Raw genomic sequence first — 21,835 nt, forward strand, 5'->3', positions numbered from 1 at the left:
TCGTTTCGGTGTAAATGGTGCCAGACTAGTATAGAGTTGAACAAAGCGATTGTAAAAATACGCTCAGTAGTAAAGCTGCGTTGAGGTCGTTATATTCGAAAATGAGTTTCATTCGATATAACAATATATTTATATATTTTACGGCTAAAAATCGAAGTGCGGCTGGACCTAGTATTAGCCAAATGAGACCAGTTTAACCTAGGTCTAGCCGGGTAAAACTAGGTGTAGCCGCACTTTCGGGGTTTAGCCGTTACATATACATTGTTCAGTTTATTCCCTGACACTTTTAATACCTTTAAGTATATCTGTCCGTCTGTCGTGAACCGTGAAAGTTGAAATTATCACAGATGATTTATATTTGTTGCCACACTATAACAATAAATTCTAAAAAACAGGATAAAGCAAATATTTGAGGGGTCTTCCATTGCAACAAAATTTATTTTCCTTGATGACGATAACTGGGACAGGTAGACACTTGAAATGTTCACAAAATATTTAATTACGTATATTCACTTTAAAATATAATAATTAAAATGAAATAAAACAAACATAAAATATATTTTTTTTTCCATTTTCATAGATACATACGGAATACCCACAGTTCGCTAGTCCGACTCGCGCTTGGCCGGTTTTAATTCTAATCACATCAGTAGAGTCCGACCCTTATCCAAAAAGTAAACTTGTAGAACAAAACTTCGAATTCATTTCATCTAACAAGCTGTCCGTGACTTGCAGTATAGTAATTAGCTAATAGATTGATAGTTTTCTAGAGATTGCTTTAATTTGTTCCCAACGGGAATTGGGGAAATGAAGCGACTTTTGTTTAATGGTTAAGACGCCCGCCTGTGGATCGAAAGGTCTCAGGTTCGTATCCTACTCGTGCCATATGAGTTTGTATACCAATCTGACTCATATGTAGTAGTTTTCATCGACCGCCACTTGCTTCCTGTGAAGGAAAACATCGTGAGGAAACCTGCACACTGGTGGACAGTTTAGTTCACTAGTGTGTATGCGACTACCTGCCACTAGATGGCGGTACGCTTTTGTTTTCATCCATACTAATATTATAAAGACAAGAGAATATTTAGACTTTTATTTAGCTTCATCTGTTTGTCTGTAATAAAATCTCGCAAGTTAGATTTCTCCCACTTCCAGTTGACCCACAGAGTTTAGATTTCCCACGCCGCTTCAGTTTCCATGACAATGCATTATTATGATAATCATGATGTGTTGGTGCAGCCCGGATCGGCTCCAAACATGGGAACTCCTCAACCGTTAATATCTCTCTGACGACAATAAAATTTTGTGCCGAAAATTATATTTTGTAAAAAACTTGTGTAAATTTTGCTTAGCTGAGTGACCTGTCGGAGTTCATTCAACTCAAATATTCTAGTCCCTGTCTGTGTTTTATTCTTAAAAAGCTAAGTTTAATACTGATTCTTTTATTTTTTGTCTACAGAATAAAAATCTCCCACTCACCGAACGCGACAGCCGCCGAACTGATCATAGAAGACGTCCACCCTGAAGACGAGGGCGTCTACCGCTGTGAGATCACGTATATGCACGTAGGTGACGACTGCAATACTGTGCAGATCACAGACTTCCACACATACAGTAAGTACATGTTTTATCATGTTTATTTTTGCCATAATTTTATGTTCACAAAATAGAATTGAAAAATTCGTCATTCAAAATTTCTAAATATTGACTACGAAACAAATTAAATTAGAACATATTTTTGAAAGTTCACCCGAGTTACGCTCCAGTTGAGCATATTTATATATGACTAGCTATTGCCCGCGTCTTCGCCCGCGTTTAGTTCGTGCGTCCGTTTGTTTGTAAAGATGTTCAATATGCGGTACGCGGTGCGTAGACAGTCGTAGATAACGCTACGAAATGTTACGAGATTGCATATGTCGTAGCGAAATTGTAGAACCATTAAACAGTTTTAATATGTACAAAATTATAAATAAAATATATATAAATATAAATATATAAGGACAAATCACACAGATTGAGCTAGCCCCAAAGTAAATTCGAGATTTGTGTTATGGGATACTAACTCAACGATACTATATTTTATAACATATACATATATAGATAAACATCCAAGACCCGGGCCAATCAGAAAAAGATCATTTTCCATCATGACCCGACCGGGGATCGAACCCATTCTCGTATATGTTCCCGAATGCGCTCTGAGATGTGACGTCACCAAGTCTGGGATAAAAAGTAACCTTAAATTTTTAAGATGATCCATTTTTTCTTCCAATTTGAAAAACTATCCCGACCCGGCTTCACTCGAGTAAAACTATAATAACTTATATGCCTAAATCTTTCTCTTGAATTACATTATCTATTGGTGAAAACCGCACAAAAATCCGTCAGGTTATTTGTTGGAATGTATTTATAATATATAGAAATTGTGTTTCAAAGTGAATTAAGTATATATAGGTACATATGGAAGCGGTTGTGGTGTAATGGTTAAGACGCCCGCCTGTGGATCGAAAGGTCCCAGGTTCGAATACTACTCGTGCCACATGAGTTTGTACACCAATCTGACTCATATCTAGTAGTTTTCATCGACCACCACTTGCTTCCGGTGAAGGCAAACATCGCGAGGAAACCTGCACACTGGTTGATTATTAACTTGTGTATGATTTGGAGAAGGCAATGGCAAACCACTCTATTAATAATGCCAAGAAAGTTGTTGTGTGTGTTTCGTTCCACGTAATCGTAATGACCACGACCCTCAGCCATGAGGAATACGACTATGAAGAAGAAGGGTATATATAGCTTGTTAAACTGTCCCGCTGTTTGTCATCTTTTCAAATACTTTATAGAAATAGTAAATATGGAAAAAGTGTTAACATTGTACAGTAAGCGCATTTACACGTGTGACGTTGCAACATACCCTCTTATAGCCAGCGTCAACAACCAATCACAAGATACAGCGCGCTAGTGATGGCGAGTATCGATGACACATTTATCGAATCACGGAATAACGTGAATTAATTGAAACAATATTACGCCACGTGGTGATGAGAAAGTGATTGCGGGATGAATTGCTTAATTTGGGGTCGGCAATCAATAGTGATTTTCGGAAGGAACAAGGAGAGACCTTTGCCCAGCAGTGGGACACAACAGACTAGTTTTAAAATAAATCAAGGTAAGATCTTTATGATGCCCTAGACATCTATGGCATCAAAAAGATTAATTTTAATTTGTATTGTTACTTAAAAGTTGTGCTGTTAAAAGGAGTATTCTCATCACATGTCTAATCGGCTTTACTTTTAACTCTGTCTGTGTTTTAAGACGCTTACCTTCTCATTCAGTGGCTCGCCTAACTGTTTCTCGGTCTCTTTGTGTTTCTTGTTCGTTTCACCTTTCCTTCAAGTACAGTTTTAAGGCATCGTGTCGTATCAAGTGGGCAAGCATTCTTCCTTTCCTTTTTTATTATTTCTGTAAAGAAATACTTAATATTTTTAAATCTTTATTTGTGGATTTATTATTTTATTTTCAGTGCTTCAATGTTAGTGGCCTTTTAACCTAGAATACGCAAGAACAAAATAAAGTTCACTATTTATCTTATAGAATATCTTATTACTAACACTAAATCGTAAAAGTCCGAATTAGTACCACAAGTCAATCAATTATTAAATAATGTATTTTTAAAATTTTAAAAATCTAAAGGTCCAATCAAATTAAAGACCGAAATCAAATTTTAAATGATTTAAAAAATAACTGATATATTTATTCTATCGATACGATATTTACAACACTATTCTTTGCAAACGTTTCATTCTCACTAGGATATTACGTTTGTGCCGCCCTAGGGCACAAGCTTCGTTCGAGATGCCATATTCCGTCCCTTTCATACACGCAATATCTCTATACATCTGTTTCGCTCACACAAACACAACTTTTGTTTCTGAAAAATATATAGAAACGCTTTTGTTTTCAGAGATTTTATTTCTGCTGGGTTTTAAAAAATATCGGAATTTACCACGGGGACAGACATATTGCTTTTTAGTTTTAGTTTCGGCTAAGAAATAAAATAAGTTGATAAAAATCAGATGGTGGCGCTAGTGTGCGACCTTAATAGATAACTCTGTAATAAGTATTCATGAAAAGTGTTTTCAAAATCAATCTTTTGCATTCATTTAGCTATAATTCAATTTTCAACTAATTCAATATTCACTATAGATTTCAACCCCCCTTTGAACCCCCTAATTTGATTTCTTAATTTCATATTTGTATGCTGATTGAGAAGATGGTTTCCATGACAAGATTGTTATAGCTCTATTTAATTTATATTTTAATTAATCGGTCCTTTTAGCGAAGATTGTAGTTAGGTCGTGACAGAAAATCTAAATTTGATCAAGGGTATAATAGCAAAATAATTTGCATGCTAAAATGTTCATTTTAAATTTTTATATCACACAATTTTCTTAATTTATACAAAAATTAAGTTTCACAGTGTTAATTGCTATACTACCCCGAAACGGCTTGACTGGTTTTGATGAATTTTTTTTGATGGATTGAGAAACTTGAGAATCACTTTATGTCGTCAAAGAACTATAGCACTGTATTATACTTGTACTAACTTAAGTTGATACATAATAGCACACTAGCGCCACCATCACATTTTTACCAATTTCTATTGTTTATTAGCGAAATTTTAAAAGTCCTCATTCTCTTTATTCTACGCACTAATTTCAATTTTCTCAGTGAGGTCAATAATCGCGAGGTACGACATAGCGTTAACTCCTTTCGCTTAGTTATTCCTGTTCACGTGTCCCAGTTCTATTCCCACTCCTTTACTGTCCAGGCCGCTCGTATGTGGAATGCATTGCCGGCTGAAATTCCCAACGTTCAAACCTTGTCATCTTTCAGGAGGCAAGTAAGGTCTCATTATATTAGTCTTCTTTAATAATATTATATATTTATACATTGTTCTATAACAACAACATTTACGCTTGTCTGTATGTTTGTATATTTCTTCTATATATTTTTATTTTAATATTTTATTTTTTTTGTCTAATTATTGAATACTGTTAAGTTCACTGCACCTGCTCTTAGTCTACTTGTGTCTCGTTCCACCCAAAGGTTTGCTGGAAGAAATTGCATTAGCGATAAGTCCGCCTTTGCACTCATTATGTTTGAATATCTTGTTGTAACTTATAATTCCTATGTGAATGGTGCATAAAGAGTTTATCTATCTATCTAGATAAAGGAATTTATTGCAAAGTATTTTAGTTTTCCATTACACAATGTAGTCACAGTCTACTATTAAGATTTTGGCGGCCACCGTTACCAGTTTAGTCGACCCTTTCGGTATGCTAAATGTCTTAGTAATCCTTCCAATTGATTTTGAAAGATTAACAAACATACACACATACATATATCCTCACAAACTTTTGTATTATAAATGCGAAAATATGTTTGTTATCTTCACGCGTTATCTACTCAACCAATCTCATTGAAATTTTGCATACATGTAGTTTGAAGTAAGGACATAGGGTACCTAACTTTCATCCCTGAACATTAACGCGAGCGAAAGCTAGGATCATATAAAAATATCTCCTCTTTTTATAAAGATGGTAAACAAGGGTCGGCAATGATCATAAATATTTAAGAGATACTTGAATAGAGTATAAACAATTTAGCTTACATTGTTACGGGATTACACGGGGCCAAAACAGGGCTGCCGCTTGAGAGAAATCTTTTCTTGGTTGAAAAAGGGTGTTAGTTTTTTTTTCATAATTTCTTTGCGAACTGTCCCGTTTAATGTTTAGATTTACCTAGTATATATAAGATTGTAAGTTTTTTGTGTAGTATTTTGTGCAATGGGTTTTCAGGAGAGCAATCAAATGATTTTATTTATTCATACTTTATTTCTTACTTTTTATGGGGTGGAGCAATTTTAACGTCTAGAGTTGAGTAGTATTATCTGATATGACTTTATGCCTACATACCGCCATCTAATGGCAGGTCGCATACACCCTGGTGAACTAAACTATCCACCAGTGTGCAGGTTACCTCACGATGTTTTCTTTCACTAAGCGTGGTGGTCTATGAAACTACTATACATGAGTCAGATTGGTATACAAACTTATATGGTACGAGTAGGATACGAACTTGAGACCTTTCGATCCACGGGCGTCTTAACCATTACACCACCACCGCTTCGGTAAGTAGTCGCAAGTCATGTCAGTATTAGCAACAACACACTCGATATGTTGATGAATAGTAGATTTCTGTGTACTTTTTTATTATTTTTGTTGATTACTTATTAACTTGGCGTTTACATTGGATTCTGGCGTTTCCACTGTCGAAGTCATAACATTTCGTCAGATACTCTGAATAAGAATGAATAATACTCTGAAAAAGATAAGAATGAAGTGTAAGAAATTTACACTTCGTTTTTGATAATAAATTGTTGTTGTAAAGTTTGTTCATTGACGCCTTTAGAGATAAGGCTGCGGAAATAAATAAATAAATATATAAGGACAAATTACACAGCTTGAGCTAGCCCCAAAGTAAGTTCTAAACTTGTGTCATAGGATACTAACTCAACGATATTATATTTTATAACAAATACATGTATAGATAAACGTCCAAGACCCGGGCCAATCAGAAAAATATCATTTTCCATCATGATCCGACCGGGGTTCGAACCCGGGACCTCTCGGTTCAGAGGCAAGAACTTTACCACTACGCCACCGAGGTCGACAAGAGGTCGAGGTCGAGGTCGAAGTCTTTGGAAGTCGGCGGTAGACTTACTTTTTGACGTCAATAACCAAAAAGTGTATCACAATCATAACCTGTTTTGATATACTTTTTAACTATGTACATTATGTACTTTTATATATTATTAGAAAAAAAGAAATTGTAAGAAACAATAATGGTAAGCCCTTCTGGCATGATAGGGACCAACACTGTTCAAATGAGTTTCTTTCGGCATTTCTTCTCAGCGGTGGTCGTTCCGAAATGCCAGTAGTTTGTTGCTTGTGAGAAATAACTATTTAATATAAAATTGACGTGAAAAAGTGTGCCTGTGAAGGTCTAATTTCTGAATAAATTATTTGAATTTCTATATCATCCTTGAGGAGTTTTGAATTTAAATTTTGACAACCCTAAAGGTTATACTATCAGTCAGTTAATTTCTGGACAAGGTCCTCAAACGAGGGTTCTGATGTTAATTTAACGTCTTAGTATTTTCGAAACCAGCTCCTGTTAATTAATTAATTTAATGTTAATTATTTAATTTGACGACCTCGGTGGCGCAGTGGTAAAGTTCTTGCCACTGAACCGAGAGGTCCCGGGTTCGATCCCCGGTCGGGTCATGATGGAAAACGATCTTTTTCTGATTGGCCCGGGTCTTGGATGTTTATCTATATATGTATTTATTATAAAATATAGTATCGTTGAGTTAGTATCCCATAACACAAGTCTCGAACTTACTTTGGGGCTAGCTCAATATGTGTGGTTTGTCCTCATTTATTTATTATTATTATTAATTCCGTTTTGTAAGGCCCTTGTTACGATTTGGTGTTTTTCGAGAGGTCACAAAGATGTGATTAGCTTTTTGGATGAAATAATACAATTTTGACATCAAAGAGTGTAAAACAAAGTCGCTTCCCGCTGTCTGTCCTTATGTATGCTTAGATCTTTAAAACTGCGCAACGGATTTTAGTGCCGGTTTTTGTAATAGATTTTGTGATGCCCAAGGAAGGGTTAGGTCTATAATTTATGGTGGTTTTACCCGAGCGAAGCCGGGATGCGCGGCTAGTACTGGAGTAAACTAAGAAAAATATTCCTTTAAAATGCGATGTAAAAACTTATAATAAATTAATAAAACATATTAAATTAAAGCTATTTTCATAACGATTTCGAAAATATATATCACGTTTACAAAAAGCCTTTTATTTTGAAAAAAAAAAATACAAAAATCTCTTTTTGAAAAATACTAAAAGTCGACATTTTAGTTTTTCAATTAATTCCTTTTTGGTGTTATTTATAAATATAGAGGTAACACTAACGATGAAGACTAACGAACGAAAAATTTTTTTTTACATAGTATACGATACGTATTTATAGATATCCACGCTTCACACGGACGTTTAAAAACGTTTAATGCGATCATAAAATTGTCTTTAAATGAAGCAAAATTTGAACTCGAGCGGTAATTGAACCCAATCTCCAGTCTAACGTAAGTAGTGTAAACCCACAAGGCTATCGGGATGCTATGCTATATGCGATGATATACTAAACAATTTTATTATATAACAGTAAACACTTTCTAATCAATGTAATACAATTATATGAATAATGTTATTATATAAGATAAAATAGACTTTTTAGTATATTACTTTTGCGGTTAATAAATGTTGTACTGTAGAATGTATAGATTTGAACGAATACTTGAGACAACTACAAGATTCAACAAAAAATAATGTGGACACTGTTTACATGACAAGTCGCGTAATCAGGAGTCTAACTCTGAGTATCAGTCTCTAAATATTCTGAGTGATGAGTTTTTCTGTTAATTACGTCACCGTTTTAAGTTGAACGTCACTTATTTCGACAACGTTTAAAATACGCCCATGTCTTGAGTTTTTTACCGCTCGTGGGAGGGCAACATAATCTGAGAGACCCGTGTTATTTCGGCGGCGTCAAAGCGAAAGGCGCTCTTTGATCAGAGACGTGTGACTTCACATCTCTGTAATTTACTCTTCGTATGTAATCACCAATTACATGGAAAATTATATAATTACAATTGTAAACGCACTGTTCATAATTATCATTTTGCGAAGTTTCATAATCTTAATCCTAATATTATAAATGCGAAGGCAAGTTTGTTTGTTTATTTGTTTGTTACCTCTTCACGCTCTATCTACTAAACGAAATCTTCTTGAAATTTTGCATACATGTAATTTGAAGTGTGGCGAAGGATATATGGTACCTATCATCCAAAAAATTGACGCGGGCGAAGCCGCGGGCAAAAGCAACTAGGGCTACTTGTAACTAAATACACTTAAATGACAATAGAAACTAAAAATAATATATATATAATTAATTGTTATACACACTTATGAAAAGGGATTTTTTTGACAACTATATATATATTACGAAGAAAAATAACATTATAGGAAAAAGTCCAGAAGCTCCAACACTCTATGGCTTACGAAGAAACCTGGAAAATCGCTTAGATATAGACAAAGATAATTTTTTCAAAGAGGGTTGACAGGCAGTCAACCAGTTGTAAAATCAAAGCCTAATCTACAAAATACTATTTTCAATCTTACTTTTACCCTGATTCCAGGTTTTGGCGTATATCTCTTGATGAGAAAGAGATAGAGAGAAAGTAGATAGATAGAGACAGAGCTTCCAATGGGATATCGGAACGAACGAATATTATTGTAATTAGAGCATTATATATTCTGTATTTAAAATTATATCGATATCAGCATTTAACAGATGACAAACTATAGAATTGAATTCCTTCTTTAGATGTCACAGTTACTAGTTTTTGCCCGCAGCTTTGCCCGCGTGAATTTCTCTGCGAAAGCGGAACTAACATTATTTTCATACAAAGTTTCAACCCCCATGACAGTAATATGAGGGGGTCGATTTTTGAAAAAAAAAAACGTAACCTATATTTGAAATTGGGACGTTAACGATGTCCATACCAAATTTCATCAAAATCGGTCCAGAGGTCTACCCGTGAAGGCAGAATAAACAATTGCATTTATATTATTAATATGCATGTATGTTAAATAGGTTCCCTATTATAACACATTCACCACAGTAACAAACTTTAAAAATAACGAATGTTAAGAAATCCTTAAAAAAAACAATTATTTATCCCACGCAAAGTTATGTAAACCAATTTAAGCATTTTTTTGTGAGTAAAATGAAATAAATATCATTAAAATATTCTTCTTAAGGTACAATCTTGGTAAGTTACTCTGGCACTACAAATAAGGCTGGTATTAAAACTAAACTCGCGAGCAAATGACAAGCTCCGAAGCTCCGCATTAGTTTGCAAACTTTGAAAGCTTTCAGCCTGTTTTGAATTAAAAGCTGCCGTTCAGATCTGTGGTAATTAAAGCAAGCGTTTGCGATCACAATATATGGTAATTTTTTTATTGATAGTTCTAACCCTATCTCCTGTAAATCAATTCAGTTCATGTATGTTTTAGTAAAGAAAACTGAACAAATAGTGTTAGTGATTACAAATACGTGCTTATTTTAAAATTATTTCTTTCATTCCCGTGTTATATAGGTATATAATAACTTCATTTGTTAGACAAATTAAAAAACGCCCGACTTTCAATATACTATATTTCGCTGCAACTTTTGAACGGCCGAACCGATTTTGATCAAACATATCTAAGAACTACCGCATAAAAATTAGCGATCAGATAAAAAAATCCCCATCGAAATCGGTTCACCCGTTGATGATCTACGGTGCCAAGTGTACGTGGCACCGTAGCTCATGACATCTGTCTGTTCGTGATAACTTAAAAACTACTGGGTTTCCGTGCGATTTTTCCGAGCGAAGCCGGGACGGGCCTCTAGTCTTAATATAAAAAAAAAAGTTTATAGAACTACCTGCACTTCTGCAAGTCACAATCATGAGATACAAGATTGAATCTCGTCCTATACGTCAATAGAAACAGTTTTCTCGTCCATTCTCAAAATCAGTTGACTGAATCTTTTATTCATAGGAGCGAGACGCGTTACAATTCAATTCTATGAGGATATGGGAACGGTCCGTATCAGACTGGACGTCTATATACATAAGCCATGTGTGTTTCATTCCACGTAATGACCACACCCCTCAGCCATGAGGAAATACGACTATGAAGTAATCAAGCTACACGAATGTAATTAACTTTGCTTATGTCGATGTTAGATTATATTCACGTCGCCTATAATTATCTGAATTGACATCATGTGGCGTGTACACAATAGCGTTGCCAACTGAGAGGCCACAACATCATTCTAAATGAGGGTTAATGACAGGGAGGACAATGGTTGTACAATCACAGAGGCAACTGATTTGTCGGCAATAGGTAATAGTTATTTTTAACCCTCGACTCGAAAAGACGGTTATAAGATTGACCGCTAAGTGTGTCTGTCTGTTTGTGTATGTGGCACCGTAGCTCATCAACGGATGAACCTATTTGGATGCGATTTTTTTTATTTGATAGCCAATTTCTATGCGGTAGTTCTTAGATATGATTGATCAAAATCGGTTAAGCCGTTCAATAGTTGCAGCGAAATGAATATAGAAAGTCGGGGGTTTTTTAATTTGTCTAACAAATAAACTTGTTTAAAATCTTAGACTGATTCTAACTTTTATAATATCTGTTTTAAACGACAAAAGGGCTGACGTTTTGAGAAAGTCTAGTTTAGTTTAGGACCGTTATAATATATCTGAATCACGACGAACGAAGGATCCATTGGTCTTCGAAGGGATTACTGAGAAAAACTCTATTTCTAAACTCCGACGCAAAAAGAGGGGTGTTATAAGTTTAACGTACTGCGCTACTGCCTGTGGCGTCGTAGCTCCCAAACGGATGAACCGATTTTCATTTAGTTTCTTTTTTGTGTCATAGATAATTTTATCCTGAGTGTTCTTAGTCATGTTTCATGAAAATATGTTCAGCCGTTCAAAAGTTCTAGCGAAATAAATATTGAAAGTCAAGGGATTTTTCATTTGTCTAACAAATAAACTTGATCACATCTCAAAACGTATTACGAACGTGTTTAAAACATTGAAATCGTGTCGAGCAAATACGTGTTACGTAATGAAGCTATATATATATATATATATATATATATATATATATATATATATATATATATATATATATATATATATATATATATATATATATATATATATATATATATATATATATATATATATATATAGCTTCATTACGTAATATATATATATATATATATATTAGGACAAATCACACAGATTGAGCTAGCCCCAAAGTAAGTTCGAGACTTGTGTTATGGGATACCAACTCAACGATACTATATTTTATAACAAAATACATATATAGATAAACATCCAAGACCCGGATCAATCAGAAAAAGATCATTTTCCATCATGACCCGACCGGGGATCGAACCCAGGACCTCTCGGTTCAGTGGCTAGAACTTTTACCACTGCGCCACCGAGGTCGTCAAAATAATTATCAATATTAAATATCCCTACTGCTGGGGCACTGGCCTTCCTTAAGGATGGATAAGGAGTTTGGGCCATGACCCACCACGCTGGCCCATTGCGGAATGACGGGTTTTAACGACTGCTCTTGAGTGCTTCGGAAGGCACGGAGGAACTCAAGATCATTTTGGTCACCCATCCAATGACCGACCATTGTGCGTCATTAAGCTCCCCTAATGATAGAGAGAGATAAACAAAAAGAAATATCGATTATTCACACAGTTAGCTTCATAGAAAATTCGAGACTTGTATTATATACACACAAAAACCTTCATCACATGAATTTTTTGAGTTTATCGTGTGCAAACAGACAGATAGACACACGCAGACGCAGAGGACCGAAGTCAATTTGAAAGACCATTTTCCATCTTGACGTAACCGGGCATCGAACCCGGAGATCTCCCGGATACCCTAGGAGATCTACAGTTAGGATATTTTCAACAATGAATTAGTTAGCTCAAACCGGTTTACACCTCTGTAAACTGCGTAAACTACTTTATCATGTGAAGTTTATGGCGCGAAGACTGTACATCACACCAATATAAAATATAGTAATACAGAATGTGACACTTTGTTATTTTTAAATGTCATAATAAATTGACGTAATCACATAAACATAAAATAAAGTCACCCTTCACATTTGCCTGTTTCTAAGCTTTCTTCTTTTAAACCACTCAACGGATTTTGATGCGGTTTTTACTGTTATTAAGACAATTTAATAACAAAGGTTTATAGACCGCGTGCAAAACTGAGCCGGGTCGCTAGTAATTAAAGTATTTTAAACCGTGAGATAGATATTAGCTATTTTTAAATAATTATGTTTTTTTGATTTAATTATAAAAAGGTTTATGAGGATATATATGAATGTATGTTTGTTTGTTTGTTATTTTTGATGCATAGCATTTATGCCAATTTTCAAGTAGATCAGTATAAAGATTTTCGTTATGTTTCATACAAACTTTACCCCTCATTTTTACCCCTTTAGGGGTCGAGTTTTGAAAATTCCTTGTTCTTATCTAAGCACTACGTAATAACCTAAAGCTATTGCCAACATTTCGTGTTTATAGATTCTATGGTTCAGGCTGGGCGTTGATTAGTAAAAAACGCTTGTTTTTATATATATATATATAGATGTAAAAAACTTACAAAATTTGTATGTATTATATACATAAAAAGCTACTTTTTAATGTAATTTAAAAATAGACATTTTATACATCTAAAATAAAACGTAGGCGGATTTATCCCGGGACCCATCCCGTAAACATAAAATAAAGTCCTACTGTGATAAAAGATGTGAAAGATCCCAATCTTTTACATCTTTTATCATAGTAGGTATGTTGATTAAAGATCTATACTCTGGTTAATTTACACGATAGTACATCACGACCATTGTGCAATTCCGACAAGCGTTTCCTGGAAACACTACTATGCGAATAAATCTAAAGGAAAGCATTTTTCTGCTTTGACGTCATCCTTCCTGTGTTTTAAAATGTTTGTTGAGAAATAACGCAATATACTATTGCAGCCATTCTTCACTAACTGTGTAGAAAATTCCAACGGTAGAAAAGACCTAGGTCTTTTCTACCGTTGGAATTTTCCAGATAAAGTGTAATTTTTTTATATACTGCCCAATTTTTTGAAGTGAAAACTTCTTTAGCGGCGTTGTGCACTTCTGTGATGGGTGAAAAATGTTGAACTCGCATCAGGACACGCGTGACCCTGATCGAAAATTCGTAAGACGTCAAAAATGCACAACGTTAATATTCAATCATTCTTCAGCCGGCACTCCCGGCAACCAGTGCAACCAGTTTTTTTTTTATATGTACTTTTCATTCTAAGTCAGCCTGATTTTTATCAGAGTCAAAATAATTTTTGATCTAATTTTATTTGGATACCGATTTAATTATATTATCAGCTGTATTTACTGTTTGTAGCGATATTGATCTAAAGGTCCCAAGTTCGAATCTTACTTGTGCCACATGTGTTTGTATACCAATCTGACTGATGTATAGTAGTTTTCATTGTCCCTTAGTCGCCTCGTACGACATCCACGGGACGATTTGAGTGGTCCTATTGTAGGACCGAACCAACGTCGCATAGTATACAGTAAATAAATAATAAATATAATTAGGACAAATCACACAGATTGAGCTAGCCCCAAAGTAAGTTCGAGACTTGTGTTATGGTATACTAACTCAACGATACTATATTTTATAACAAATACATATATAGATAAACATCCAAGACCCGGGCCAATCAGAAAAAGATCATTTTCCATCATGACCCGATCGGGGATTGAACCCGGGACCTCTCGGTTCAGAGGCAAGCACTTTACCACTGCGCCACCGAGGTCGTCAATACAGTTTTTACTACAAATGAAAAATGAAAGATTCAATAAAGTTTCACATCTGTACACTGTTTGATTTGTACACTAGTTAAGACGAAATTTAAGCGATATTTGCCATTGTAATCAATGCTTAGTATTCAAAACAGCAGGTGCCGGCTGAAATAATTGGCGGCCATCATTGCGACGCCATCTTGTATTTTGAGATCCGTAAAAGAAAAACCATAAAGTTTTTTAGTATTATGTTGATCAAAATTTACACGGACAGGTTTATTTGTTAGACAAATTAAAAAACCTACGACATTCAATATTCATTTCGCTACAACTTTTGAACGGCTGAACCGATTTTAATTTATTATCAAATAAGGAAAACCGCTTCTAAATTGGTTCTCTTTCAGTTATGAAACATATCAAACTTGTAAGTTAATGCGATCGAAAATACATAGGTATTTTATATGCCACATATTTTGCTGTTTCACATAGTAGTCAAAGCCTACCTATTAGTTTTTGACTTCCCTGTAAAATCGCAAAATATTGCATAGTAGGCATATTGCCTACCAGTAACATTACACAAACGTTGCCGGCCCAAATCATGTTTTTATATGCCCTTTTTGAAGAAATCCATGATATGGGAAAACCACGAATGGAGGAGCTACTTCTACAACCTCAGAGTACATGGAATGAAGTTCCAATAAAGTACACTCATATTTTCTCTGACGCAATCCATTTACCTATATCCCCACATACCACCAAAATGTGAGGGGGAACTGGTGATTAAAGACAGGCATTAATATAGTTTGATATCGCCATAACCCTCTAAAGTTATTTATCAAAAAATGTGAACGCTGTTTATGAGGTATGCTTGTGTACCTGTGGTGCGAAATATGTCTTTTTGTATTGTATTTCAATAAATACAATACAAAAAGACATATTTACAAAGGTAGCCAAAGGTACAATTACTTTTTAGTTGAATTTTCTCTATTCCTCATACTTCCAATCGGCCGTCCTATTTTTAGTAATGTGAATTTCTTCTCGTCACAAAATATGACTATACCATGTGTGTACTGTCACACAACAACCTACCAAAATTCATAGCAAACTCGCCGCTGTTACAGCGCCATACAGGTTCATGCTGGGTAACTTGACGTACTGGTGATTGTACATAATAAAGATAAATTCACGGAACCCACAGCGCGCGTACTACTCGCACTTGACCGTTTTTTTTTTCTGATCTTCGTTGTTCGATTAGAATTTTGTTTCTTTTCTTTTTGTTCTCGAATAAATTACAATATTTATTATAGGTATCACCCTCTGGTGTTAAGAAAAATATTGCGGAATACATTACGGATCGTTAATCTGTGTTTTTATTTGTTTTGTTTTTTTTTTACCGTATTAGGGAAATGTCAAATAAATTACGTCGATTTTTATCACGATTTCGATATTGGAAATATTTTTCTTTTATACGATTTGCGTGTCGTAGGAGATGTTAAAAAAAAAACCAATTATTTTCTTCGAGATATGCACACTTCCATACTAATATAATACTGTCTGTTTCGCTTTCACGGCTAAAGCGCAAGATCGATTTTAATGAAATTTTATATTTATGTAGTTAAAGGCACCTGTTTAAACATCCTTTTCTTTTCAAAAATCAGTCCCCAAGTTACTAAAATGGGAATTGTTTCAAATTCACGCTGGCGAAGCCGCGGGCAAAATCTAGTACTAATAATAATATTAAAATTTGACGTGAAAATTGACTGAGCAAAATTTTTGAATAAATGAATTTTAACTTTGATGCTATTATTTTTAATAGGTACGTGTCAAATTATACAAACACATACAGTAATAGAATTCGAACCTGGGACCTTTAGAAATCTCTGCCAGTTACCCATCTTACGCACTAATTCACTAAACAAAAACCTAATAGCCACCCATCACATCCGAGCCTCATCTAAGAGCACTTAACCTTCATTATCGCAATCCACACGAACTATCGTAATCGCCTACATTGGGAGCGGGACGGAGGCCATTTTTTATATGAGCAAATCCGTGGCACAAAAGCCTAGTGATCGTTACAATCGGTTGAGTCTATTTGATAAGCGATAGAGGATATAATATTTATAATAATTTAATCATTAATTAGACCATCATAAGCAATTTTGTCCGTGACTTTGTACTTATTATTGTCAAATCTCGAGTTCTAAGCCACGTATCGCGATGAAACCTATATCAGATTTTAAATTAAACTATCCGCTATACAACTGTGAACCGCTGTGAAACTGCATCTAATTCCATTCAGTAGTTTCTGCGTTATGCGCAACAAGCATACAGATAAACAGACAAACAAAAATAAAAATAATATTTTTTTTTGCTTCTATTAGTCTCTCCATATTTGTTTTACTTTAATATGTTATATTTACATACTCAGAGCCCATTTACAGTTTTATTATATATATGTATAGATATTCATTTCTCAAAAACGCTACAAAATATTATTTGGGTACGACCACTGTTAAGAAAAATGAAATGGGTGTACCCAATTTTTTCCCAAAATCATCTAATAATTAGTCACTGCTATATAACCACACTAGATGTTGTCCGGGGCTTCGCTCCCGTGGGAATTTTGAAATAAAATATAGCCTATAGCGATCTTGGATAATGTACCTTTCTAATGGTGAAAGAATTTTTGAAATCGGTTCTGTGGTTTCAGACATTACCCGCCTCAAACATACAAACTCACGTGTAATATAGATAAACAAATGTTATAGATAGATTAAAAACCAAGGCCAACGAAATCACACGATTATTCCGCTCAAATTCTCCGTACGCAAACGGTCGTACGTTATTTTACCCAAAAACATTGTAGTAATGCTGCTATTACCATTAAATAGAGATCTATGTTGTGTAACGTGACAAGCAGTTGTCTGTACATTCTAAATGATAATTACCTTACCACAAGTACGCCTATTGTCTTAATCGCTACCTCTTATAACTTGGCGTGGACTCAAGGGTCAGTAGGGGTAATGTCACGTGAAATGAGAGACCTTTCGATTCGATAGTGTTGCGCAGTTGGATATCGATAAATTTATATTTAGAAATGGTCAGTTATAAACGGAATACGACTTGAATATAGAACGCCGTTTAAAATTTTTTTTTTTTTTTCATTGCCAGTATTAGAAAATAGGTCTGTGCTAGAATTTTTATTATTAGGATTTAGCTGGAATTTTCTTACTTTATACTACTTATAGGAACAGTTGATTTCCAGGTTATTTAATTACAATATATAGAAATAAAACTAAGTATGTAATAAAAGTATGTCTAAAAAACATTTTACTGAGCTTGTGTTGTAATTTTAGCGAGGATTGTGATAGTACTAGTCGTAAAAATCATGTCAGATACCTTTGGGCGACGTGAATAAAATCTGTAAGTGTCAGATCGTAAACTTTTTTAAGTTATATGCAGTCGTTTATTTTAGATAAGTAGAATATAATAATATTCTCAACACATTTTATTATGTACATTAGTATAGTATCTGAGCTGAAAATATATTTAACCATTCCATTTTATGGAGACTTAATTTTAAGCATTAACAGTGGAAAATATTCACAAAAAAATAAATATTAGAGACGTGTCTCTAGATATTTTTTCTTGGATAATAAAATGATGTATTTTTCTTAGGGATTATATTTATATTTAAAATTATATTGTGTATGGTTACTTTCACGTATTTTATAAAACAAAGTCCTCTGTCGCGTCTGTCTGTCTGTTCGCGATAATAGACATGATAACATTTTATAAATTTTATATATATATTTGAAACAAACATGATTTTCATACAGACTTTCACCCCCATTATAGTAGTTTGGGGGTTGATTTTTTGAAAAAGTAACCTATGTTTGAACAGGGGTCTGTAACTACCTACATGCACACTAATATTCATCAAAATCGATCTAGCGATTTAGCCGTGAAAGCGGAACAAACAGACAGACTGATAGACAGACAGACGTTCGCATTTAAAATATGATTATGGATGATAAACTCAAAAACTAGTGCACGGATTTTTATGCGATGTTCTCCAGTAGATAATGTGATTTTTGAGGAAGACATACGTTTATAATTTACTATGTTTTATATGTAGTATACCAAAGTTCGGTCCCGGCATCACGTTGGGCGCCATTGTCGGGGTTTTATCGTGGGTTGGATAGTAAATAGGCAGTAGGTAGTAAAGTAAGTTTATTATAAAACTTAAGGTAAGACCCTTATTGGGTCTGTTCTTATTATTTTATTTAATGTTTATAAATTTATCACGGACACCCTCTTGCGTCGCTAGCTTGATCGTAATGTCTACGCGTCAAAGTGTTCAAGCGGATTTAGAATTTTAAAATTTATGACAGTAGATCCAAATGTGCCAGCGCTGGCGAAATACATCGAAAGAGATTCCAAACAAAGCGTAGCTGCGTTACAGCACGAGTGAAATATTATGCATTTCATATACTCTGTGTATTATAATAACCATCTAAATGTTCATCATCAGCCTACCCTTATCCCACTTTATGTGGGGTCGGTACTGCATGTCAGTCTCGTCCACTTCTCCCTGTCTGATGTTAACCGATCTGTTACTTCCTTTTTAGCCATATCCTGCCTGACGCACTCAATCCACCTCATCGACCTGCCCCTACTTCTTTTCCCATTCAATTTCAAATCCATAACCTTTCTTACAATATTATTTTCCTCCCTGCTCATAACGTGACCATACCATCCAAGCCTATTACTTTCCAATGTTCCTATGATCGGTGCTACCTTGAGACTTCCTCTCACATACTCGTTCCTTATCTTATCCATGTCCTTGTCACTCCACACATCCAACGAAGCATCCTCATCTCCGCAACATGCAGTCGCCTTTCATCCGTCAACTTCTGAATGTTATTTACACATATTTACTGAATAACTCTTGTTTATTTTAAAACCCACATCAAAATCCGTGGACGTAATAATTTAACTTATCGATATCGATCAACCGCAGCTTGCCCAGCCCTACCAGGTAATGCTTTGCGAAATTCCGACCGCAGGTCATATCGACCCTCAGTAATGAAGGGATGTGATCGGTGACCCCTCGGTTACAGTTTGACGTTAAGCAACATTAGCCGCGTCCGGGTTGGGATGGGTCGCTGATATATTTTTAACCCCCAACACAAAACGAGGGTGGTTATAAGTTTGACCGGTAAGTGTGTCTGTCTGTGTACGTGGCACTGTAGCTCATCAACGTGTGAATAGATTTGTTTTTTTTTTTATTTGCTAGTTAGTTTTTATGTGGTGGTTCTTAGATATGTTTGATCGAAATCGATCCAGCCGTTCAAAAGTTGTAACGAAATTAATATTGAAAGTCGGGTTTTTTTTTTATTTGTCTAACAAATAAACTTGTGTGCGTGTATATTCATGGATATCTGGGCTTATCAGAAGGAGCAAACACGATGTCGTCAAGGATGATATGCGTGACAATGGTCTGACAACTAGCGGTGCCGACGACCGCGCGAAGTGGAGACGGAAAAGTAGGATAGCGAACCCTGGGCTCCGACGCCCAACGGATGAGGAAGAAACCGGGGAAACGCTCAGATCAAAAGAGATAGTCTGGAGCGTAACAATCGATTACAATTGACAAAACATGATATTAACAAAATGATACTTACTTATACTTACTGAAATATCATTTACAAACATGATATTTCAGTACTAAGAAAAGAATAGGAAATTCAATTCATTCAATACGTTATCCCTACTTTATCTTAACGTTAGCAGCCCGTCCCAGCTTCGCTCGAGTAAAACCACGGGTAAAACCATGATAAACCTTTCTCAGAAATCACCCTATATTATATAATCAGATTTAATTCAAAATAATTGAAGTTCAGGATTCGAACCATCAACAGTAACAACGTGAATTCAATGGTGTTTACCGCTGAGCTGTCTACTCGTATCTTTAGTTGACGAAATTTTGAATGGGATTATTCGTTATTTCTTTTCACCCTCATTTATCTAAGCTAAAGGTCAAATTTTAAGAAATCCTGTAACACGGGTTTAATTATTTTTGTTGCATAGCATTTGTGCTAAGTTTCAAGTAGATCAGTAAATATTTTCGTTATTTTTCATACAAACTTTTAACCCCTTCAGGGGTAGAATTTAGAAAATTCCTTTCTTATCTGAGTACTACGTAATAACCTAAAGTCCAAATTTCGTGTTTATAGCTTCTAGGGTTCAGGCTGGGTGTTGATTAGTAAAATATGCTTGTTCTTTTTAATATATAGATATTAAAAAACAAAATCCTCAGCCACGTCTGTCTATCTGTTCGCGTCACACTCAAAAACTACTACGATTTTCACCAATAGATACTATGATTCGAATTAAAGGTTAAGGTTTATAATTTGCTAGCTCTTTACCCTACCCTTAAATGCTCACGGGAACAGTTTTTTCTTCGTAATAAACTGTGATAGTTGAAATAAAATATCCGTAACGCATGGACAAAAATTTATTAAGGTTTTACCCGAGCGAAGCCGGGACGACCTGCGTACAGTAAATTATAACATATAGATGATGCAATTTATTTGTAAAATACGAAATATGTCTTGCCATTTTTGCAGAGCAAATAAAATATAATCTAATTTAAATGGATTTGTTATACGTGTCACACATGCTTAATAACTTATTTTTGAAAATAAGTAAGAAAGAAAAGCTCGATTTAAGAAATTTTTCATCTCATTATTATTCTCAAAAATATAATCTACTATTCGTACCTCTATTATGAATTATGTGTATCAAACATGCAGTACTCCAACGGCTTCTTGTAACAAGACAAGGCATATAGAATATTAAATCAGACAAATTTCATTCGAGCAATGTTTAATATAAAATATGTAAACTTGGAATAACTTCACTATGTCAAAATATTTCTTCAAAAATTAGACTTTAATATTAAATTATATTACCCCGGGGCTTCGATTTCGTAGAAATTTCGGGATAAAACTATACTTATGTGTTATTCCAGGTTATATTCATAACAATCAGTCAGTAACAGATTTTGCGTGAAAGAGTAACAAACACATACATACACACACACTCACACATAAATCCTCAATAACTTTCGCTATTTAATATTATAAAGAGGTAAGCGTTTGTGACTTTGTGAGTTTGTTTTCGAACCGATTTCAAAAATTATTTCACCATTAATAAAGTATATTATCCAAGATTGC

At 34.7% G+C, this 21,835-nt stretch overlaps 1 protein-coding gene across 8 annotated transcripts in view; it reads left to right on the forward strand.

The window, feature by feature from the left end:
- nrm (neuromusculin) overlaps positions 1 to 21,835 on the forward strand; it is a 399,429-nt gene that overhangs the window by 262,448 nt on the left and 115,146 nt on the right. For all 8 annotated transcript variants that reach the window (XM_064436832.1, XM_064436828.1, XM_064436830.1 and 5 more), the window contains one exon: positions 1,460 to 1,614. In XM_064436832.1, coding sequence (XP_064292902.1) covers positions 1,460 to 1,614 — 155 coding nt within the window. The remainder of the gene's footprint in view (positions 1 to 1,459; positions 1,615 to 21,835) is intronic.

Source organism: Plodia interpunctella, chromosome 26, assembly GCF_027563975.2.
Source record: "Plodia interpunctella isolate USDA-ARS_2022_Savannah chromosome 26, ilPloInte3.2, whole genome shotgun sequence".
Classification (NCBI taxonomy): Eukaryota; Metazoa; Arthropoda; class Insecta; order Lepidoptera; family Pyralidae; genus Plodia; species Plodia interpunctella.